At 37.0% G+C, this 25,616-nt stretch overlaps 1 protein-coding gene across 6 annotated transcripts in view; it reads left to right on the top strand.

Moving 5' to 3' along the window:
* The window catches only part of NRP1 (neuropilin 1), a 181,148-nt gene that overhangs the window by 92,649 nt on the left and 62,883 nt on the right, over positions 1-25,616 (top strand). For all 6 annotated transcript variants that reach the window (XM_081933761.1, XM_081933763.1, XM_081933765.1 and 3 more), the window contains 2 exons: positions 622-777; positions 3,380-3,546. In XM_081933761.1, coding sequence (XP_081789887.1) covers positions 622-777; positions 3,380-3,546 — 323 coding nt within the window. The remainder of the gene's footprint in view (positions 1-621; positions 778-3,379; positions 3,547-25,616) is intronic.

The following is a 25,616-nucleotide window of genomic DNA, read 5'->3' as shown; positions in this document are numbered from 1 at the left end:
TATGACATCAAACTAAAATACATTATTTTGAAATATATGTTGTTTATTCCTATATCTTGCATTATTAATTGAATTATAGTTAGATGGATTAGTCTAATTTTGTTTGTAATGTCTTTTACTCCATGTTCATTCATAACTCCATTTTGTCATATTTGTCATAAATGTATAATGTTTAATTTAAAAACTTAAGAAAATAATATTTATGTACTTCCATAATTATACTTGTTGTATTTTATTTTAAGATGTAACTTTGATGTATTTTTTCTTACTTCTCTAAGAATACATCACAAAATTCAAAAAAGTATGTAGTCCAGTGTATAAAAAACAAATTTATTTTATTAAAGATATCTAAACATATTTTTCAAATATCTGTAATCAGAATATTGTGAGAGCAATACTTTTATTGCAGAGCTGAACAATAGATTGTTTTCAGATTAATAAGATACAAACACTGGAGGATAATTTCTACTTCCTCTCTTATAGGTTTGTCTTCCTATAATCTCTTGAGAAACTTCTACTAATGCACACTTTTGTTGTTAGAAAGATTTAACCATTTGTAGTTGGAAAGATTCATTCAACTCTTTTCTTCTTTTCATACATATATTACTATCTTCCTTTCAGTTGGTCCTCACATTGGGCGGTACTGTGGACAAAACACTCCTGGTCGTGTCCTCTCATCAACTGGCATTCTCTCTATGGTTTTCTATACCGACAGTGCAATAGCAAAAGAAGGTTTCTCTGCAAACTATACCGTGGTTCACAACAATGTTCCAGCAGGTGAGTGTTTTAGTCATCCTTCAGAGTGCTGCATAAAATGTTCTCGGTATCTTCTCTCCTGCTAAGTGCTGTATGAAACACATGGAAACCATAGCTAAATAAGACCTGTGTCCTTTTGCGTGCACAACTCCTCTCATTTTCAGTGTCAAGAGACATATCCACTCCTATAAGTTCCTGTAAAAAGTCATTAAGTTATAGAATTCCCCTACCTTTGTTGAAACTAAGAACATTAAATTTAAACAATGAAATCCAACCTAGATATCAATTGTCCAAGACTTCATAAATTCTAATTATTTATGTATATGGTTTATTCTTCAAGTATATTGCAACCTGTATTTGGCATCTCATTGCTGCAAAACACTGAGGAGGAATATCAGTGAGATCAGCTCATTTATTTTTGTTTTATTTATAGAATATGAATATAGGAATATGAGGGTATGTTAGGCATTAAGTTGGAGGCTTGAGCATTCTGATACGAGTAATTTGCTCCACCACTTAACTAATTTTTAAGCATTAGCTAAACCTATACTGCTCATAACCCATTGGGTCATTACTTCAGAGATATTTTCTACCTAAACAGAGAAACCGAATGACCATGAATGGAGGATGGGGGGAGAGAAAAAAACAATGGGAATGGGAGAAACTTCTCATTTCCTGCTAGCTTTCCCTAGACTTTCCTAGTAGAAAGCTTGCAAGGAGTTTTGAAAGTATCAATCACATGACTGCAGATAATCGCTACAGCTCTGAAGAGTAACAACTTTGCAAAATTTCAATTCTAGGGGAATCATAAGTCACATATTTTGTATACATTCTGTAAGTTAGTCCATTTGAGGTACGTTGATTCAATAACTATCGCACTATGATGCACAATTTCATCCAATGGAGGTTATACAATCAACAGACACAAGAGCTTTTGTAATATATAAATTTCTCACAAGCCTGTTTTTTTCCAGTTTTCATGAATAAAAATAAGAATATGTATTATTTATGTAAGCACAGACCACTTTTCACCTTAAATCTGAAACAAATATGACCATTTAAAGACTTCATTAAATATGAAGATAAGGTAGATAGGTGTACAATAAGTAGATAGAATTGGTATAGAGATGCTACTCTCTTATTTAGTAACAATTAAAATTAAATATCTTCAGAAAGTAAAAGCTATCAAAATATCATTCCATTCGTAGCCCAGCTGAAGACAATGCAACTAAAAACACGAAGCCATAAATAATATTAAAATAACAACAAAAAGCTGAGTTTCAGAGGGCAACAGCATTTCTGACTATTTTCATTCTCCGTGTAGGAGAACTTGGCTCTGAGTAATTTCAAGATTACAGCTAAAGGTCAGAGTCAGAAAAAAAGGGAGGAATGATCAGGAAAAAAGAGGAGTGGGGGGACCTAAATTTAGAAATAACTGTCAATGTCCAGGAAAGAAACAACCTCGCTATAGAAGGAATCCCTCCATAGCAAGACTAGAAATTACTACTCTTAATAAAGGAGAATATTTGTAGGTCAGAGTTGGAATGAGGAGCCTTGGTTGTTTTCTTGTAGACATTTAATTATCCAAACTAGTTACATCCTGAAATGTCTCCAAGAAAACAGCTAAGTTCAGAGAGCACCAAGTACCTCTAATTACCACTCTGAACGAAAGTTATTCTACTTCAACATTTGGGAATCTCTTAACAAGGACAAGTGGTCTGTTGTCTTTTAAGAATTATGAATCCCATCTATTGCCAAGTGATCTGCACCTCCTCCCCCATCATTCGCTTGATTTGTTTTCTAAGCAAAATAATGTTTAAAAATTGTTTATTCTCTGTTTTATGGAGATAATCCTTGAGTTAATAAGCTTGAGGGCTCTTGATATGAATCAGCTTTATAGGAGACTCCACTTTAAGTTTCAGAGCTCTTAATTGCACAATACAATTGCAGCAGACAATATCTAAAATACATTTTCCATTTTCAAAGTAGGAGCTCTTATCTATATAAAATCCTGGTATAATGAGTTATAATTTTTCTCTTTGGCTTTATAAAAATATTTCTTTCAATGGGGAAACTTGCTGACCAACCAGATCCAATTTCATCTTTTCTAATAAATTTTCACACATGATTTAAATTACAGTGAAGACTAATTATATTCAGACAATTATTCAAGGCAAATTGGCATACCTTAAATAGGCTATTTTATTCCGGATCCATTGCTCCTGTGGGATTGAAATTTGGCAAAATTGTAGTTTCTTCAGCATGACTCCACAGCTGTACTACTACCACCACAATCAGCCACGGTCATATGATTGTCATTGCCAATGACAATCTGCCTGCTTTCCACAAGGAAAGTCAATGGAGAAGCAAGCAGGAAGTTGAAAGTTGCTCCTACTTCCACTTTTCCACTCTTATAGTCATTCTGTTTCTCCGTTTAAGTAAGGTAATGTCTCTGAAATGATCTCCCAGCAAGTCATGGATTGTCTAGCATAATCCTAAAAGCTTCAAATCAGAACTATCTTTATATTGCAGCAGTTTCTTATTTATGAAGCAACATAATAATACTTAAGTATTCCTTTCTAAAAAGGATGCAATAAGAATATCAATGCTGTTTTTTGCTCAGACTTCCAGTGCATGGAACCACTTGGCATGGAATCTGGTGAAATTCATTCTGACCAGATTACTGCCTCTTCCCAATATAACCCCCAGTGGTCATCTGAAAGGTCCCGTCTAAATTATCCTGAAAATGGATGGACGCCTGAAGTTGATTCTACTAGAGAATGGATACAGGTAAGAAAAATCAAACCATGTTTATAAAATGTATTCAAATTTTTTTGCAGATTTTCAAGGATAACAAAATTTTCCAGAATGTTGTGGGATTTTTTTCTTTTTAAAAACAATAGGGGGGGAAATCTATAGAAAATATAGATTCTGTGTCTGAATGTCTTCACTCTTTCCATCGCCTATTAGGTTTATATCACAAATAAACTAATTCTCAAAGGTATAGAGGGAAAATAAAGAAAAGGTCAAGAAGACCCATTCTTTTCCTTCCTGGATTTTTTTTCAGTCTTCTAGGCACAAATATCAGATTTTGTTTTAATGGGAAGAGTCAATATTAGTTTAACAGGCACTTAAAGTGAAATGGTCTGATGAAACAGGCTTGGTGATGAATGATACTCAAGAGTTGCTTAGGATATGGATACACAACTGAACATTTTACTTGTGACCTATGCTTTTCACAAAATTAGACCAAAGTTGAAATTGTATATACTTTTTTTAAAAAAATACTAGAATATTAGACTTGGGTCCATGACCCAGAAGTAGCACCAAAGAGGAGCTGCTTTTGTAAATTTAAAAGTGAAGCATGAAATGGAAAACTAGAGCCCTATTCATCAGAAGTGAAAGAAAAAGTCAAGAAGTAGTTATTAAGGTGGTGCAAAGTAACCTACATTCAGCTTGGCAAAAACATTTGCACTCTGAGAGATGTGGTTAGCTTTGTCAAGGCAAAAAGACAATGCATTTTTCTTAATGAAACTATGCACTTTGCCTTAAGTTAATGTGGGTCATTGCTTTGAGAAAAAACTTATTTCTGCCTTTTCTGCCACACCTTTCAAAAACATTTTCTTACCCGAGCCACTTTGGTAATATTATAGGATTCATTCTGCATCATGGAAAAAAATGGGTCATGAACCCAAACATTCTAAATTAAAGAACCTCAACATATGCTATAGGCTTGTCCCACAGTTCACAGAAAATGTCCAGCCGAGAAAAAGCTTTGGCAGTTTTAGAAAACTAGCAAAGTTGCGGTCTGTGAAAAGTCCCAAAGTGCTTGCTAAAGCCATCTAGAAACATTTTGGATGGAACTATTTTTTTTCCTAGAGTGTCCATCACTGAAGAGTTTTCTCAGTCTCCTGTAATGCAAGATCTGTAGGAGAAAGCTGGAGGGAGTTCTAAAACAAAGCACCACAAAGCACCACAGTTGGCTTGATTTCACCTAAAAATGGTAGCTCACAATGTATCATAACGAAACTTCTGAAGAGTACTTTACGTGACATCATGGGATCATATCACTTACCAAATTTTTTTTAAAAAAGTTTTTGCACTCTGCAGACCTCCCAAAAACGGCCCGTTTTTTGTCAAAAAAAAAAAAGGGCATGCATAGCATTTAGGAGGCTTTTAAAGTGCTGCTGAGGGCTTGTTTTTCGCTCATTTCTGCTCTCCCCAGCCTCCTAAAGGCTATGCACAGCCATTTTTGCAAAGGGGACGGGTTTTCAGGAGGCAAAAAAATGCTGTTTTCAGTGTATAAGATGCACCTAGATTTTCACTCTCTTTTTTGAGGGGAAAAGGTATGTCTTCTACTCTGAAAAATATGGTAGTTTCTACAATCTGTCCTGCATGATTTTGTGCACACCTCAGTGCATTTCTGTCACCTTCCTGCGAGAGGTGCATTGGTTGCCAATTTGCTTCCAGGTACCATTCAAGGTGCTGGTTGTCACTTTTAAAGCTCTTAATGGCTTGGGATCAGGTTATCTGAAGGTCGTCTCTTCCGATCACATCCATCCGTGTTCTGACCCAGCTCCCCAAACACGACAAACCCTCTATAGTTGAAGCAATGATTCCTTTATTAGGAGTGCCAACAGGCCCAACCAAAAGTTTCTCTTTCACCACAGGCTAACAAGACTGTCTGGCAGGAAGATGAATAGTTGTCTGCCATACCTATTCATCTCTGCTCCCTGCCTTTTATGCCCAGAGATAGGATTGGGCTATACTAGCAGCGGTGGCTCTTCCTTCCCAAGGATCAACCCATAGATTTCCACTGCTCTCCTCTCCTCTGCCTTCTGCACATCTGCATGACAGGCACTGGACCTAGCTGTTCTTCCTCTTCCTTATCAGCCACCAACAGGCATGAGGACTGTTGACTCTCCATCTGGGGCTGACAGACGGCCCAGGCTCTGCCTCTGTCTTTCTGCCAGCTCCGTCCCCTCTTCCCCCCTTAGAGCTCTGAGGTTGCCTTGACCCTGACTCCCACACCTCCTCCTCATTTGATTTGGCTGCCTGGTGCCAACAGGCCACAACAATACGACTCACTAGAGTGGATTAGGCAAGGAATCTTGAGGTTCCTATCCCCTAAGGAGGTACATCTGGCAGGATCCAGAAGAAGAGATTTTTCTGTGGTGGGTCCCTCCGTCTGGAAAAACATATTTCTAAAAATTAGACTAACTCCTAATCTGACACTCTTTCAGAAGGTCTTCAAGACATGGTTCTGTCAGTGGGTTTGGGGAACCCAGAGTGGGATGGAGCCCATTAAATGGCTGGTATTAGTGTGTGTTGTTGCTGGATGTGTGAAGGGTTGTTGTTATTTTTGTTGTTGTTTCTTTTATATTCTATTTTTACTTCCTGTAAGCCGCCTTCACTCGCCAGGAGTGAGTAGGCGGCAATATAAATTTTCCAAATAAATTTTCCAAGGGTGGAAGTGCCAGAGGGGTATTGATGAAGTTCTGGGAGACCCAGACTAGGTCATACATGAGTTGCAAGTGGGGAATGCAGTGATATGGAGCAAGTTCAGATAGCTCAGATAATGAGGAGACTTGGTGCATATAAATGAAAGGAAGCAGGGGAAATAAGGCATGGAATGAGCACATTTGTGTATGTGTGTGAGCACTAGGAGGCTGGGAAAGAGGTTATAGGATGCATGTGAGTGAGGCATGTGAGAGGTGAGGGAGACTTACCCAAACAACTTGCATCCCTCTCCTTCTATTTTTTTTTATAACTGAAAATGCAAAACTTTCTTTTAATCATTTATGGCAATAAAAAACTATTTGCGTAATTACTGTAGAGCTGAATCAAAGTAATGCTGCTAAAGCACCAGGTCTTTGTTTTTAAGAGTCTGATCAGAATTCATAGGCTTAATTAACAGAATATTTTTTGTCTTGCAGTGTTTAATTAGAACTTTCACTTTCCTCTTTAACTGTGATCCAAATTCATCTAAAGACAATAGGTACAAAGCAAAAACTCACATTTCTTAGAATACTAATGTAGTGTTGAAAACTTCCAGTAGTTTAAAAAAATGGGCGAATATTCGTGTTTTTATTGTTTTCCATAGGAAATACCTAACTGACATATAGGAATAATGCATCATTAGTCATCAATAAGAACATTCATATCCAATGTTTCCTTTGAGATTAGCTGTCTGCAATAAAGCTTACAAACTTTTTTGAGTAGTTATCAGCATGTGGAAGAAAGACAGAGGAAATCTTTCATTCTTCAACTTTTAGTCCACAATGTGACTCTCAAATGTCCAGCTTTTGAGACCTCAACACAGCCTGAGCAGTTAAAAACCAGTTAATGGCAAGAAGTAAACATATTTCCACTTTGGTGTGGCAAACCAAAATTACTTAGTTCTGACTCCTAACAAATAAATAACAAGAAAATTCAACAAATCTAGCCTAGAAAAAAAATGAAATGCACTATTTATTGCCAATCATTTCCACAGATTTGCATTTGTATGGTTATCTTTTCATCCAACTTTTTCAAGAGAAAAAAAATACATTCCAAAAAAACACCACTGATTATTCATCACCTTGATTGTTTTAGTTTTAGGTTTTTAAATAAAAAAAATCTTGGTGGGTTGTTGATTTTCCCTCATAAATTTATAAAAGAGCTTCAGATGGAGCAATGTTGGAAGATTTTATTGAGGTAGGGATGCTGGATCTACTAACAGTTGCTCTCCCTCCAGGTGGGAGATGGAAGGGGGGCATGGGTATTTCCAGAGGTGGTATTCAGCCGGTTCTTACCGGTTCTGGCCAACCAGTAACAGAACTTTTGAGTAGTTCGGGGAACCAGCAAATACCATCTATGATTGGCCCCGCTCCCATCTATTCACTGCCTCCCAAGTCCCAGCTGATCAGAGTCCCAGCTGATCAGCTGGGTCTTCTTTTGTTGCCCTGCACAGAACAGAGCTGAAAAGCAGGTTAGTGGGGTGGGGAGTGAATGGGGAATTTACAGTATCCTTCCCCCAGGAGTGGGGTGGAAATAGAGATTTTACAGTATCCTTTCCCTGGAGTGGGGAAGGAATGGGGATTTTGTAATATCATTCCCCTGCCATGCCCACCAAGCCATGCCATGCCCACAGAACTGATAGTAAAAACACCACTGGGTATTTCATAGTTAACTTGTTACTGTTTGTTATTTCTTACCCTGGTTGGCCAGTTGGTGGAAATGTTTGATTGTGGATGGAGAATAGCTGTTGGCCTGGGATTGGGATGCAGAATGCAAGGCAGAAGCCTCCTTGATACCTGAACTCCATATTATAAGAGCTTGTACATGGAAGGAATGCATGACAGGGAAGTTAAAAACAAGCAATAACATAACAGTAGTGATGGTTAAGGAAGGAGCAGCATGGGTCCTAGTGGTGAAGATACTCACCTCCCTCTCAGAAGGCTGAGAATTTAATACTAGATAGCAGCAGATATTTCTCTTTCAGTACACAAAGAAAAATATATCTGCTGCAAACTCTGCATAGGTGCCAGGAAGGGGATCCGGCCATTAAATGTTCAGCTCTACTTAGTTGCTCTGATTCTAGCCCAATTAAGGAAATGCAGGATTGTAAAAATAAAAAAGTGATACTTAAGGGAGCTATGCCGGGAACTGGAAGTGAGAGAGGCTGTTTGTGTGGCCTCAGTGTTTAGTAAAGGTTTTGCACTCCAGCTAAGTGTATTCAACCTTTTCATTGGACTTAGCCAAGTGTATTCAACCTTGGTCAGTGGACTTAGATGGCATTGCCAAATCAGTCATTTATGATGTAATGGGTTTCAAGGATATAAATAAGCACAACATAGCCAGTAAAGACCTAAATGCATAAATAAATATGACCAAGAGTAATTGAGAGTGGTAAAACATCTGAAAAAATTAAACAAAAACTTAACATTTTAAAAATAAAACAACTGGTTTAAATAACCTCAAAGAACCATGAAATCATGGTTCTTAGGTTGAAATATTAGGAGAAGTAATCAAGAATCATTCTCATTGGAGATAAATTCCAAAATTGCAAGTTTACCAAAATTGAGTCTGTTCATCTATGTGTGTTCTATCTATGTTTAATGACCTTTTTACATTGGAGTAGAATATTCTTCTTTTTTTCAAGTTACCTTTATATTTAATTAAGAGCAAGGGGCTGTATAGTTAAAGTGTAAATCTAACTGCCCTTCATTAACATATAGTTTCATAAGGAAAAACAGTATAGTTTTTTTTTTCTAGCTCTGTAGTCCAAATAACAAACATGTTAATAGGTACCAATGACCAACAGTGCTAGTTCTTAAAACCAATAAGAAGACCAACATAAGGGTTCCACATCTGTTTTTAGTGAAATCTATTCCTGCCTGTGGTATTTAAAATCTAAGGAACTCCTGTTATTGTTCAATTAGAATCCCAAAGGAGTAAAATGTTAATCAAATCCATAACAAGTAAGGATTTTATTATTGTACTTTCAATACATTCCTTTTTAAATGCTGGCAGATTTTTTTCCTCTGGCAGCAATAATTAAATTTTTAAAACACATTTAGTCTGTACATTTAGAACCAGCAGTTATATTTCAGAAACATTGTATTTAAATAACCTCAATAATTTAGAAGTCTTCAAGCAAAACCTGTATGTTTGTAAACATAGTTAGCACCTTCTATTTCTTGAGTTTTCAATTGCCTTGTTACTGCTTTTTTTTTTAGCAATTCCTAGTCATGATCTTTACTTATCCACATTTCCTTCAAAAGGAATACAATCTGGAACAAAATTATATAAAAATCGGAAATTAACTGCTTGTATGACTGCATGTGCTCTGCTCACGCAGAGGAATCTCAAAGTACACAGATGGCAAGAGAATGCATTACTTATTACGTCAACTATTATACTGAATTGAACACAGAAGAGTGTATAAGAGCTACTCCTGAGGTCAGATTGATGTATGAAATCAAACTAGTTGTTCTAAATCTCCCTTTTATACATACAGATCACTAAGTCATGTTGATGCATGCTTGAAGATTCCAGTCTAATTATAAAGATGTTTACTTATAACCCACTTTTCAACCAGTATTTTTCTGGGCAGTTTACAGAAAGTTCAGCAAAAACAATCCACGTTTCAAAATAAAATAAAATAACTATTTATTTAATCAAAAGCAAAGACAGATTTTCGGCAGGACTGAAGTACTAATAGTTGTAGTTAACATTGAATGAAGTGCATAGAAAAAAAATCTTAAATATTCTTAGTTATAGTAGAAATGGTGACCATATTCATTGATTAAAAGATGGATAGATAGTGGATGGGTGGGTGGGTGGGTGGAATAGGTGGATGGGAGGAGAAAGAGAAAAAAGAGAGGCTAACTTTATTATTGAGTAATAATTCTAACCATTATGATCAACACTTTTGGAGATAGGTATAAATGTACATATTCACATACACATATACATGTGGGGTATGTTTTGAAATATGAAAAGGCATCCTCTGGAATTTCACATATAAATATTGTGCTAGTAACTAATGAACTTTTTAAAAGGTATAGTCAAACCAAGAGGATGCTGAACTAACAAAGGAAAAAGGGAAACAATGTTTTGCAGATGTGTTTACAGGTTACGGCTGGGTAACAGACCAGTGTCAAATAAAGCTGGAACCAGATGTTTAAGTACTTTTCCTTGCATCAAGAATGGTTCCCATTGCTCTTAAAAAGAAACTCAAGAGAGAACTTAAGCAAGGAAACACATGGAAAAACTGGTGAACATAAATGCTAAATTCTGAGGTGGCAGAGAGAGAGAAAATTAACTCATTACAAGTTTGTTTTATTGCTTAAGATTTAACTCGTAGGGGACCATTGTCACATTCTTACATTAAGAATAGGACACATTTGTCTAAAGCCTATTTTATTTTATTCTCCTATATCACATTCCGATTACTAGCAACCGAAGCCAAATAAGGAAAACAGCAAGTCAACACTTGCTTTTCTAGATTATTGTTTGAATGAAAACATCAAAACATCTACAGTCATTATCGTCATCTCTTAAAATTGATGTGTACACATGCCGTGGAAATCCTGACATATTAATGCTTGATCCGAAAAAGATCACAATAATACCCTAAAAACACTTTTAAAGAGATGTAGACCTTGAATCTAATAAGATGCAGGTTCAGCTTCTTATGTGCTGGATAGAAATGTTCAGTATATGTAAGTTGTGTATTTGATAACACACAGGCTGTTGAAAGTATAAATCAAATGCAGGCATGCTACTAGCAGAACAGGGACTTGGAACTCCAAATAAAATAAAATAAAAGCTGGTACTATCACAGAAATCTTTATCTACCCATGTTGGCCCCAACATTGGCACAAGTGACTCCAAGTGAGGAAGCTGTCTGGGGAGGCAAGGAATGCATTTGGAATGAAACTGAAAATAATATTTTTTTTGCATTGAAAGAAATAATAACCAGAACCCCAGGCTTATCCTGAAAGAGGTGCAGTACTGCAAAAGTCTAAATTCACTTACCATCTACATGCAGTCAAATAAGTTAGCCAGGGGAAACTGATCAAATTGATCAGCTGATAATGAAAAAAGATGATTGATTTTGTTTTTACCAAAACCAATGGTGGGTTCCGACCAGTTTGGACCAGTTCGGCCAGACCAATAATGGTTTGGCAGCCTCGGTCACTGGAACCGGCAGCAACCCAAGCCTGCCACGCCCCTGAACCCCTGACCCAAACCCTTAAGCTTTTCCAGCTACAGAAATGAGTCTATTGCGAGATAAGTAGTCCAGAGCTATTTACAGATAGTTCTCAACTTATAATCATTCATTTAGTGACCATTCAAAGTTACATCAGCACTAGAAAATGTGACTTATGACTGTTTTTACACTTAAATCTTTCCATGGACACATGATCAAGTGCTTGGCAACTGACTCATATTTATGACAGTTGGTCATAAATGTGTCCCAGGGTCATGTGATCACCTTCTACAACCTTCCAACAAGCAAAATCAATGGGGAAGCCAGATTCACTTAACAACTGTGTTATTAACTTTACAACTGCAGTGATGAACTTAACAACTGTGGCAAAATTCATGTACAAATGTATTGCTTAACAATATTAATTTGCAGTTGAGTTGTGATTGTAAGTCAACAACTACCTCTATTTATTTAATTTATGTAATCATCTTAGCTATATGACCAACGATATAAAACAACAGAACAATTTCTATATAAGAAAAATACGTTAAAAACATTTATCTATCGCTACAATGGTCGCTTCCATCAACAACAATCAACACAGCCATTGCATAAGCAGCACCACAGTTATTATACATTGGATAATAGTAAAATAATAAATAAATATACTCTGCCTTTCTGCTATAGGTGATAGAACAGTTTCCTTGAGCGTAATATCTATTCTTTCACTAAACTTAAACAAGTTTGAATAAACATTTAGAAAACCCTCTCAGAAAAAGACAATTACAACTGAGTCACTCAATACAATACAATACAATGCGATGCGATGCGATGCGATGCGGTGCGATGCAATGCAATGCAATGCAATGCAATGCAATGCAATGCAATGCAATAGTAGAGTTGGAAGGGACCTTGGAGGTCTTCTAATCCAACCCCCTGCTTAGGCAGGAAACCCTATACCGTTTCAGACAAATGGCTATCCAACATCTTCTTACAGACTTCCAGTGTTGGGGCATTCACAACTTCTGGAGGCAAGCTGTTCCACTGATTAATTGCCCACACTGTCAGGAAATTTCTCCTCAGTTCTAAGTTGCTTCTCTCCTTGATTAGTTTCCACCCATTGCTTCTTGTTCTACCCTCAGGTGCCCTGGAGAATAGTTTGACTCCCTCTTCTTTGTGGCAACCCCTGAGATATTGGAACACTGCTATCATGTCTCCCCTAGTCCTTCTTTTCATTAAACTAGACATACCCAGTTCCTGCAACTATTCTTCATATGTTTTAGTCTCCAGTTCCCTAATCATCTTTGTTGCTCTTCTCTGCACTCTTTCTAGAGTCTCCACATCTTTTTTACATCGTGGCGACCAGAACTGAATGCAGTATTCCAAGTGTGGCCTTACCAAGGCATTATGAAGTGGTATTAACACTTCACGTGATCTTGATTCTATCCCTCTATTTATGCAGCCTAGAACTGAATTGGCTTTTTTGGCAGCTGCTGCACACTGCTGGCTCATATTTAAATGGTTGTCCACTAGGACTCCAAGATCCCTTTCACAGTTACTACTACTGAGCAAGTTATCATCTATACTGTACCTGTGCATTCCGTTTTTGTTGCCTAAATGTAAAACCTTACTTTTTTCACCATTGAATTTCATTTTATTAGATAGTGCCCAATGTTCAAATTTGTCAAGATCCTTCTGTATCTTAAGCCTATCTTCTGGAGTGTTGGCTATTCCTGCCAGCTTGGTGTCATCTGCAAATTTGATGAGTTCCCCATTTATTCCCTCATCCAAATCATTGATGAAGATGTTGAAGAGTACTGGGCCTAAAACAGAGCCTTAGGATACTCCACTGCATACTTCCCTCCATGTAGATGCAGTTCCATTGAGGACTACACGTTGAGTGCGGTTGGTCAGCCAGTTACGAATCCATCTGGTGGTGATGCTGTCTAACCCACATTCTTCTACTTTATCTAGTAGTAGGTTATGGTCTACCTTATCAAAAGCCTTACTGAAGTCCAAGTAAACTATATCGATGGCATTCTTCTGGTCCACTAATTTTGTCACATTATCAAAGAATGCAATAAGATTAGTCTGGCATGATCTGTTTTTGACAAATCCATGTTGGCTTTTGGCTATTACTTGGTTTGCTGCTAGGTGTTCGCAAATTCGTTGCTTGATTATTTTTTCCAGAATCTTTCCTGGTATTGAGGTCAGGCTGATAGGTGTGTGGTTTCCTGGATCTATTTTTTCCCTTTTTTTGAAGATGGGAACCACATCAGCTCTTTTCCAGTCCTCTGGTAGTTCCCTGGTGTTCCAGGATCTCTGAAAGATATAATTCAGTGGTTCTGAGATCTCATCTGCTAGTTCCTTCAGAACCCTGGGGTGTAATCCATCCGGTCCTGGTGATTTGAACTCGTATAGGGTAGACAGGTGCTCACTTACCATTTTCTTCCCTATTTCACTTTGTGTTCCTAATCTGATTTTTGTGGTGCTGTTTTTGATAGGTTGGACTGTTTTATCCCTTTGTGTAAAGACAGATGCAAAACATGAGTTAAATAGTTCTGCTTTCTCCCTGTTGCTTGTCACCTTCTTGCCACTTTCTCCCAGCAATGGACCAATTGTTTCCTTAACTTTTTTCTTGTTTTTAACATGTTGGAAGAAGCTTTTTTTGTTAATTTTTACTTTTGTGGCAAGCCTTTCTTCATTGTGAGCCTTAGCTTTCCTCACTTCATCTTTACAGGCTAGGGCTATTTGCTGATATTCTGCCTTAGTTATGTCCCTCTCCTTCCACTTTTTATACTTACCTTTTTTGTCTTTCAGTTTGTCAGATAGTTCTTTATACAGTCATGCTGGTTTCTTTTGGGAGCTGTTATTTTTCTTCTTCATTGGTATTGTGCTAGGCTGGGCTTTTGTAATCTCATTTTTAAAAATTTCCCAAGCTTCTTGAGTTGTTTTCCCCTTGAGGATTCTCATCCATGGAATTTTTCCCAAGCTCTCTCTAAGTTTATTGAAATTAGCTTTCTTAAAGTCCAAGACTCTAGTTTGACTTTGTTCTACTACTTGTGTTTGCATAATGTTGAATTCCAATATTGCATGGTCACTTGCCCCCAGGGTTCCTATGGCTTCAGCACCTTCTATCATTTCCTCTCTGTTAGTGAGAATTAAGTCCAATATGGCTGATCCTCTTGTTCCCTTCTCTACTTTTTGGAAAACAAAGGTGTCTGCTAGGTTTGTTAGGAACCTGTTGGATCTTCCACTTGGTGCAGAGTTTGTTTCCCAGTTGATGTCAGGGTAGTTAAAATCTCCCATTACTATTGTGGTGTGCTTCCTACATACCTTAGTTAGTTGACTAGCAAAACGTTTATCTACTTCCTCTGCTTGGTTGGGTGGCCTGTAGTATAGACCTATGGCAATGTCATTCCCCCCCCCCCAAAAAAAAACCTTTAATATTGACCCAAATGCATTCAAGATAGTTCTCATCATTGTTGTGCTCTATTTCTGTAGAGACATAGTTATTTCTAATATATAGTGCAACTCCACCTACTCTTTTATTTGGTCTATTTCTTTTAAATAATTTAAATCCTTCTAGCTGTATGTTCCATTTGTCGATTTCATTCCACCAAGTTTCTGTAATGGCAATAATATCGTATCTGCCCTCTTTTACTTGAATTTCTAATTCGCCCTGTTTATTCCTCATACTCTGTGCATTGGTGTATAGACATTTGAGTCCATTTTGATTGACCTTGTGTTTACTGTCTACATAACCTGTGTTATGCCTGACTGCCCCTATTTTCTTGCCACTTGTGTGATTCATGCACATGGTATGGCAATCACTATTAAATGCTTGGTTTTGCTTGACAGCAGGAGTGATAATCTTACCCACACACACATCTATGTTACATGCACTTATAACCCTATGAATTTTAGTTTGCTGGGGACAAAAATGTTCTGTATCTATTAATTCTCTGTCCCCGCTCTTCAGTTTAAATGTTTATCAAGAAAATCTGTGAATTTAATGCCAAGTAACTCAGTCCCTTTCTTGGATGGGTGCAACCCTTCTCTTTTGTACAGTTTTTCATTGGACCAGCTACAGGCATCATGACTAATAAAACCAAAGCCTTCCCTTTTACACCACTCCTTTAGCCACACATTAAACTCTGCTACACGCTGGCCCTTCCTTTTTTGTTCCTTATATACTGGTAAAACCGCTGAAAAGATAAACCTACAACCTATACTATTAAGTTCATACCCCAAGTTCTGGAAATCATTCTGCACAGAAAGTACATCTTTCTGGGATAGATCATTAGTGCCAAGATGTATAATAGCATCAATGTCACAGTCCTTACTTGCATTCTTGACTATCTTAAGAATACACCTCTTGTCTCTGCTGGCAGTAGCACCTGGCAGACACTTGACCTCTTTTAAAACCTCCATATCCTCTCCTAAATTTACATCCCTTACGATTGAATCACAAACCAGAAAGTGGCTTCTCTTTTTGTATATCTTGCTCTTCTTCTGCAACTGATGTGTGATACCTGGTTCCCCATTTCGCCTTTCCGAAGAAAGTTCTTCATTTTGGACCACGATCCCCTGCTTATTTGAGTCATCATTATCACAACTATCTTGACCTATCTCTTTAGTGTCCCCATTAAGGTCAGCAAGGACACTATATCTGTTTTGCTGGGTCACAGCAAAAACTTTGTGTTTATGGTTCACAGCTCTCAACCTGCCAGATCCCATGGTTGTCCAGACTGCTCTTCTCCTGCAAGATCTTTGTGGCAGAGGGGGCTGATAGCATGGCATCTTCATAGAGTGGAATGGCTGAAGTAGACACCTAGTTTCTGCTTGGAGAGCCCAGATTACAGATTCTAGATAGGTAATCTGTCTATGTAGACTAGTAATTTGTTTACAAAGGGGACAGCATTCAAATTTGAAAAGAGTACTGCGAAAGACAGGTGCAAAACAGCTATTACATTGAACTAAGCTGGTCATTTTGAAATAAAATAAAATCACAATCTCAAGCACACTAAACCAGAATGTATTATTGCTATTATGGTTTATAGATATATGATTCGTGCGCCTTTAGGCACGTGGGCCCCCACCTCAGTCTCTTTGTCTCTCTGACTCACCCCTCTTCTTTCCAGCAGCTCCAATCCCAGCTTCAGGAAGGTTCAAATGATATGGAGTTTAAGGGCCCCCACCTCAGTCTCTTTGTCTCTCTGACTCACCCCCCTTCTATCCAGCAGCTCCAATCCCAGCGTCAGGAAGGTTCAAATGATATGGAGTTTAAGGGTTCCCACCTCAGTCTCTTTGTCTCTCTGACTCACCCCTCTTCTTCCAGCAGCTCCAATCCCAGCTTCAGGAAGGTTCAAATGATATGGAGTTTAAGGGCCCCCACCTCAGTCTCTTTGTCTCTCTGACTCACCCCCCTTCTATCCAGCAGCTCCAATCCCAGCTTCAGGAAGGTTCAAATGATATGGAGTTTACTTAAGAGTTAAGAAAATCCTTAAAATCACTTAAGAGGTTTTTTTCAGAAGGATTCATTCCATGTCTATTGATGACTCAGCATAGCACATGAAGGTCTAATGTTGCTTAATTTGTCATGTGAAATCAGCCACTCTAATTTGTAAACCAAAGTGTATTCCAAATCCATCCAATTGCATTTTATTCCATAAATATAGTTAAACAAAACCATAGTTTAGTACAATATATAAACTCAGCCAATCATCTTCATAGACTTCAGCTGTATAGTTATAATTTAATGCAAATTTAGGAACAGGAAACAGGAATATAAAGATTTTTGGACAAAAGTCAACACATAAACAAATTATTTGCTTTAGAAACAATGCATTCAGTAATTTTGGCACACAATCTTGTAAAATGAGCAGGACATGTGTATTTCCGAATATATGTTCTATTGTTTGGAGAAGTATTCCAAAGAACATACTTTGCAAGCAAAATTTATGACAGGCAAATTTTTGGTGAAAGGCTAAAGGAACAAGTGATATAAAAGTTGGTAGTTAACTGCTACAAGTCAGAGTAGACTAAGGCGGGCAGCCCTTTGAAGACAAAAGGCACATTTTCACTTGAAGAAATCACATAAGCTGCCAACTGCTGGCAAGGAGTTGGCAGCTTATGTGATTGCCCAGTCACAAAAAGTCACGAATTCAAAACATTCATTCACAATAACAATATATGAAATTTATATTCCGCCTGATTTTCAGAAACTCTGGGTAATTTGCAACTATTGCTGTAATTATGGAAAAAGCTAACTGGTTAGATTACTCCTTACCACTTTATCTTTGCTCCCCCCACTCTCCAAACACATGGGCACTCTTTCAAGCAAAGTGCTGGCTTGCAGCCACCTGCCGTTATTATTTTACAGGGATTATGAAATTAGAGGCTAGCATTTTTTAGTTTTCCATTAAAAGAAGTCTTAAAAATAAAATCAGATGGGTTCCAAAGCTTGGCAAGTTTCAAATGAGTTGGCTGAATTATATTGCCTGTTAGTATATTAAAAATATTCAAGAGGCAAAACAATGAGTTATGGCCACAAATGTCTAGGAGGAAAAGCTTCTGAATTCAAATTGATGAGCCCTTTCTTTTCTGATGAACTTACAAAACTTAGTGTGAATGTCAGTGCTGCTTTTGAATGAATGTTGCCCCCTGATTTTTCATGGAACCCCCATTTCATGTAGGACCTCACAGATAGATTCTACATTTGGAATCCATGGCACTGAGCTGAATGGATGGATGATCTGGATGTAGTAGAGGGTACTTTCATTTGCCCTTACCTAAAAAACCCTGGAAAAGTATTATTGAACCCACTTTGTTGTTCAGGGATAGGTGGAAATCCTCTGCAGAAACAAAGTTTGCCCCTATTGTGCTTTCCTCATAGTAAAACAAAATGCCTGTTGTTATCATTTCCAGGTGTGATAATAAAAAATGAAATGACATAAACTGAAAAGAACACTTGGTTTATCAAATGTGGCTATGTAGGGAGATTAAATAAATTGATTGTGAATTTTTGTACTCAAGGCAACATTTCAGAGGAAAGAAATCCTAGAAAATGGCTTTACCTTAGCTGCACCTTATTACCAGTGGTTGTTGTAAAATGGTACTGGATACATGTTCCTAAAATCAAAAAGAAAGAGAGAAAGAGAAAGAAAAAACAAACATTCACTCCAAATTTTCATTGCCTGTCCCTCAGGCACATGTACAAGATGTTTAGATAAGCTCTCCTATAAACGCCAATCTAAACAACTGCCTGAAAAGAAATATAAACTTGCTGTAAAAAATTATACGTCATTCACCAGCCAACTTATATATGAAAGTGTCTGGGTTTGTGTGCGCTTGTATGTGTGTGTGTGTGTTTCTGCCTGCTATGGAAACAAACATTTGTACAGATATTAAGGTGGGATGCCATATGACAAACTGCAATTATTTTTAGAAAATCTTTTTCTAAATGGATTTTTCTTGGAAATCTTGCTAGAAAAATCCTTTCCACATCAGTTCATATCAATATTCATTTTCCCATCAATTGCAAAATGATAAATATTAAAAGAATAGGGTGTTGTTTCATAAATTGAGTGGAAAAGGAAGTGAAATCCATTTGGGAGCATCTGCAATACTATATCAAAAAATCAATTCAGAAGTACTTTGGAGCTCACATGAGGAAAGTGCACTCTGCTATTTGTTGTAACTATCAACTTCTTTAGGTTTCTACATAAACCAGAAGGCATACTGCTCATAAAGTCTCATTAATGTCTTGAAGCAGTGTTATAAACAAAGATAGATACATACACCAAAATATAAGAGCACATCGTTCAAATATTAGTATTGAATTAAAGGACATTAAATATAATGCCTTGGTAAGGCCACACTTGGAATACTGCATTCAGTTCTGGTCGCCACGATGTAAAAAAGATGTGGAGACTCTAGAAAGAGTGCAGAGAAGAGCAACAAAGATGATTAGGGGACTGGAGACTAAAACATATGAAGAACGGTTGCAGGAACTGGGTATGTTTAGCTTAAGAGAAAGAAGGACTAGGGGAGACATGATAGCATTATTCCAATATCTCAGAGGTTGCCACAAAGAAGAGGGAGTCAAACTATTCTCCAAAGCACCTGAGGGTAGAACAAGAAGCAATGGGTGGAAACTAATCAAGGAGAGAAGCAACTTAGAACTGAGGAGAAATTTCCTGACAGTGAGAACAATTAATCAGTGGAACAGCTTGCCTCCAGAAGTTGTGAATGCCCCAACACTGGAAGTCTTTAAGAAGATGTTGGATAGCTATTTGTCTGAAACGGTATAGGGTTTCCTGCCTAGGCAGGGGGTTGGACTAGAAGACCTCCAAGGTCCCTTCCAACTCTACTATTGTATTGTATTGTATTGTATTGTAAATTGATAGCATACAATGATGTTACTAGCTTAACTTCACCAGGCTTCACTAGGCAAATATGTAACATTTCATGGCTGATTTTCAAACAAACAAACAAAAATTATGGGACATTCTGGTCAACTTAGAGGATCAACCCCAGCTGTTCATGTGCTCATAGTAGATAAAAAAAAAACAATTTACAATGGTTATCCCAAAGGTACTTTTCCAAAATGCAACTGGACTTTCTCTTGTTTTTCTTGCTTGGAAAGATTTGCTTCTCAAGAATATAAATTCTTCCATTCTTCACAATTCGATTAGAACTGAAGATGCTTCTTGTATGACAAGTGAAAATTTTTCAAAGGAAAAAAACCAAGAACGTCCAGTTGCTTTTTGGAAAAGCACCTTTGGAATAAGCATGACTTGGAATCTCCATAGAATTTTACAATGGGCAAAGATTGCTTTATTTCCTTTTATCTGTTCATGTTGTCTTTGTTTCATATAGCAGAAAAGTTTCTTTAATGGCAGGCAAACGTTTTATATACCTGATTATTTATAAAAGCTGGCTTCACACATACTAGTTATTGATATGACCACTTTTCAATCATATATTTAATCAATTTCCTACTCTGTGATATTTTTAAAAATGCAAAGTACGTTTAGAAGACTTTAGATGCTGAAGCAAAACTTTGGGTAAAAGACTTCTTGGACCATACATTTTCCATGTCTTTATTCCAATTTGATGAACAATGATTTATTGACTCAACAGAGAGATAGATCAAGGTTGACTCAACCTTCCATCCTTCTGAAGTCGGTAAAATGAGAATCCAGATTGTGGGGGCAATCTGCTGATTCAGTAAACTGCTTAGAGAGGGCTGTAAAGTACTGTGAAGCGGTATATAAGTTCAAGTGCTATTGCTATTGCTATCACAAAACTTGTTAAGCCTTAGATTACAGTATATGAAATTCAGTGTCTTAAATTTATCAACAGTGCTAACCCTAAAATAAAGATGTCACATTATGCCTAGGGATATGCTGTTATAGGTAGTCCTTACAACTATAATGGGATAAAACCTCTAATGTTAAGCAGGGAAGTTGTTAAGTGAGTTACACTCAATGTTACAACACTATTGCTATGGTGGTTAAGCTATTCAACATGATTGTTAAATGTGTTTATTAAATGAATCTGGGTTCCTGCACTGATTGGTTTCTTGGAAACTGGCTGGGATGATTGCAAATGGAAATCATGTAATCCCGAATTGATGCAATATTGTAGACCCAAACCACTTGCCAAGGGCCCAGTTTTGATCATGTGAATATTGGAACACTGTAACAATAATAAATCCCAGGAGTCATTATAAGTCATTTCTCTCAGCATCATGGTAACTTTGATTAAACAAATGTTAGAAATTGAATGCTATCTGCATTTGAATTTAATTACTTTAATTACTTCAATGGACAGAGAGTTCATCACACCTCCCTATGGGTGATTAATACCTGTATCTCTTCCAGGGCTTCCATGGGACCTGGGTGAGGCCAGGAATTATTGAAGCTTTGTTAAAGAGCCACATAAATGTCCCATGGCTGCTGCAGTACTCATTTCAGTACCTTTCTAAAAAGTTTTTTTTCTGTTTGGAGTCCAAGTAAAAACTCAAATTAAGCTCAAGGGAACTTTTTTTTCTGTATAAATAAGCATGCAAATGTAGCTTTCATATTGATAAGTCAAAGAGAATCTCTTTTGTCGATGTTTTATGCTCAGAATTTGTATGCAAGCAGTGTTGGTGTTACATATTACCACAAGATAAAATATAGGTTTAATTATATTGTAGCACATAGAATCCTGTATTTCATTCAAAGAAAACATAAAGTGGGACTTTTGTTCTTCTAATACTTAAACAGTCATGTCATGAATTGATAAAGTGATAAGTGAATCTATCCATTAAAAGATGTATTACCATGACTTTGACAAATCCAAATCCATGAATAATCATTCTTTTCATACACAAGCCATAAGCAGCAAATCTATTCCTAGCTATCACCAAACTATGTGGCTCCTGTGAATTTGGCAGAGAAGGCTAAAAGAAGTTGGAATGCAGCTAACTAACCCTACAAAACTGTGGAGAGCCACAGGCTTTCCTTATTTGCATGAATGAAGAAATTGAATAGGTACTGCATTTCCCAGTGTGCAGGTAGAATAATGAAGAAATTTGTCATGCTGTTCTTGAAGCCTGACTAGAAACAAAACGCTGTAGCCCTAAGTGATGGGCTAGTGATAAGCCCTAAGTGATAAGCAAACCTGACAGAATAAACTGTTGGTGATGAGTTTTCTAGTAACAAAAAAATATTGTTTTGAACAGAGAGGATCACAATCTATATTAGGCAAGCCATACAATAATAATGAATGAACTGGAGCTGAAGTAGGTCAGAGAGACAGCAGGATTCAAAATTGATAGGAGAGCATCTTCTACTTTGCAAAATTGAAGCTCTCTTATACATTTTGCCTAGACTAGTTTGCAGGCTCTATGATGATATAGGATATAGGCCACGTGAGTCATTTTGTCTCTATCAGGTCCCATTAAGTCTCTTGTTGCCTAGTCATTCTATGCTACCATCCATGTGTTTTCCAGCTTTCTTTTATTCCTCTACTGAACTTTGCCCTTTTTACAACTCCCTCGTAGGGTTGGGGGATAGGAGGTCAAAAGGATCTTTGCTTGAGTGAGTTAACTACTTGCCCCTCCAGAATCAGTGCATTCCGCTGTCCTTGCAAGCTTTTTCTTGCTTTTGTTGTTCTTCTCACTTCCTTTCATCAGAGGAGTAAGGAGAGAAAGAGATGCAATTCCATATTAGATGAACCTGAAACGTTTTGGTTTTCTTCCAGTTTAAAACATTCCTGAAAAGGAATTCATCATTTTAGATTTTACATCTGCCCAACAAACAAAAGTTCCTTGCAGCTTTGTTTTTTAAGAAAGAAAGAAAAAGAAATATCCTACACTGATTAAACAAAATCCATCTCTGTTGTCTTTTACAAAAGGAACCAGACTCAGATGGGATGTTTGAACTGAACATCTGACAAGCAGCTGGTACCTATGTAGCTTGTTGTTTCTCTTTTGCATGGCCTCCTGTGCTGAACTCATTAGATCAACTTTATTACTTCTGTAGTATGTTCATAACTTGCTTCCTGATGCAAAAAATGCAGCTGGATTGAAGGTAGAGATCCTTGTAAAATTTTACTGAGATCATATTAACTCTTCAAAGAACATTGAACATATATTCCTTGGTCAACCATGAAGAGTAATTGAAATATTGGATTAGGACAAGATGACTTACATTCAAGATCACTCATAGCAATTTATGGGATAATTTTAAATCGGTCACTGTCGTATTCAATTTACCTCACAAGATTGTTGAGAGAACAAAGTGAAGGGAGATTCTCTTAAGAATTACTTGATCTTTGGAAGAAATATACTATATAAATAAAATAATCCACATATAAGTATGTGAATTGAATTTCTGGAGTTACCAAGCAATTTTAAATTCCATACTTCTTTTTAATGGTACAGAAAGTTTCAAAACATTTCCTCCTGCCAAGAACTTACTACCCAGCCTTTAGTTCCAAAATATTGGAACTATTTTCAGTGGCAAAACTATGTGAAAAATAAAGTCATTTATTTATTCATCACAGCTTTACTTCCATAAAAACGCCCATATGTTTTCCAGGAAAACACTCACCTAGATAGACTGTATAGCAACACTTTGTTTTAGCACCTTTAATTTTGATAGGGTATTCTAGTCCAAAAATATCCATATTGAAAATTTAGTGAAGGCGGAAAATGGATACATGAACATCTGGCTTTCCTGGATAAAGCAGGAATGAGCTGGATGAATTAAATGTCTGTTCTCTCTGCTCTTAACATGTCCAAGCAAGCAAGTTCATAAGAGGTAGAGATGTCATGAAGACATGATTTCAGAACAGGATTCCCTACCAGCAGAACGAACAAATGTGTCAGCAAGTCTATAGAGATTCTCAATCATCCAAGTCATGGTCCTTCCAAGGGTGCTTTTTTCCCCAAAAGCAACTTGACTTTCTTTGAAAATACCATGTAGACTTGTAGCACAGAATTATATACTCCTACATAGTGTTTTACAGTTCTCTGTGAGCAGTTTACAAATGACAACATATGGCCCCCCAACAATCTAGGTCCTCGTTTTACCGACCTCAGAAGGCTGAGTCAATCTTGAGTCAGTCAGGATCAAACTCCCAACTGCGGACAGAGTTTGCATGCAATATTCCATTCTAACCACTGTACCACAATGGCTCCTGGAAAAGCTTCTTGGATGCGAAGTCAAAACGTCTTCAAAGGAAGAAGAAGAAGAAGAAGAAAAAGTCCAGTTGTCTTTTGGAAAAAGCACTTTGGAGACAATCTAAGCAAACCCAAGTAGGAAACTAGTAAGAAGCCCAACATGCCACAAGGGACCAGTTATTTTCTCTTGTTCATTCATTCACCCAAGTTTCCTGAAAAGGGTTTGTTGTAATTATACTGAGCTCAAGTCTGCTTGGCTTTGCCTGGCTGAATATTAAAACGCATCAATTGTTTAATGTAGAGAATAAAAAACTAAAATTATTAGGATAATAATTTTAAAAGAAAAATATTTCTTGCCAGCAATCAGAACCTCTTGTAATCACAAGCAATACTTGTCTTCTACAAGAATGACTGGCAGAAGGGCTGTAAAAGTAGGGGAGGATATGGAAGAAATCCAAAAAGTTTGGGACATTTGTTTCTTACTTTTGAGGATTTTTGAAAACTCCAATTTCAAGAGCGCAATTCATTATGAGGCTTTCACGGCTCTATAGTCTCTGGACTCTGTTCCAGAAAGGTTTTTATCCAGGCTGTGCTAAACATTCCTCTGCATTTGAAACTACAGGATTAAGCGGTGGTTTAAAATAAAATCTAAATCACAAAATATATTCAAAATGTTAATTAAAAGGAGTTAGTTTCTGAATAAGCTATGGCTTACAAAGGATTTCTAAGAACCTTGGAAGAGGCAGGGGAGTTCATTCATATTTCTTTCTCTGTTGACCCAGTGATTGTGAAATATCTTAGGTGCACATTTGCAAGCTACCCATTGCCAAAGCAAAGCTTTTGGCTTTGGAGCAGGAATATTGTACAATCAGCCATGCTCCTTGCAGATAGAAAGCAATCTTTTTCAAAGGTGCCAGGAGTTAATCAGCTTCTGTTCCTAAAACAGAATAACTTTTCAATTGCATAAAAAGCTGATTACTTTGGATTACAATGTTCCATGTTGTCATAGAAATGTGTTGATTATGCTTTCATCTCCAGATTTTAAGATGTTACCAAACAAGAGGTGAACCACAAAAAGATATCTTGACATGTTGATTTTAACAAAGTCCATAAAGGTATAATCTAATGGAATACCTGAAGGGCATTTCCAATTTGGTTGCAAGGCCAAGCAAACCATTGCCATAAATGTAGGTTCCAGGGGATATATTATGTACTGCATATTTCTGAACCAATTTTATTTTTCATGACCTACGTGTAAAAAAGGAATCAGAGCTAATGTATACCAGTGATATTTTTATCTCCCAAGATTGGAATAGCATTTTTCTCTTATTCACTTCTTTCACATTTAAATTTATACTTTCCATGCTGGAACAATTTTTATGCTGAAATTTGGAAGTATCTCAAGCCAAAATGTGTAGTGTATGAACCTGCTAAACTGAATCCTGTTTGTCTCTCCGTACCCGAATGTTGATTGCCAAATTT

Source organism: Natrix helvetica (assembly GCF_964273705.1).
Source record: "Natrix helvetica genome assembly, chromosome: Z".
In the NCBI taxonomy this organism is placed as follows: domain Eukaryota; kingdom Metazoa; phylum Chordata; class Lepidosauria; order Squamata; family Natricidae; genus Natrix; species Natrix helvetica.
The sequence above is the reverse complement of the archived record's forward strand: the minus strand, read 5'-3'. Positions and strand labels throughout refer to the sequence as shown.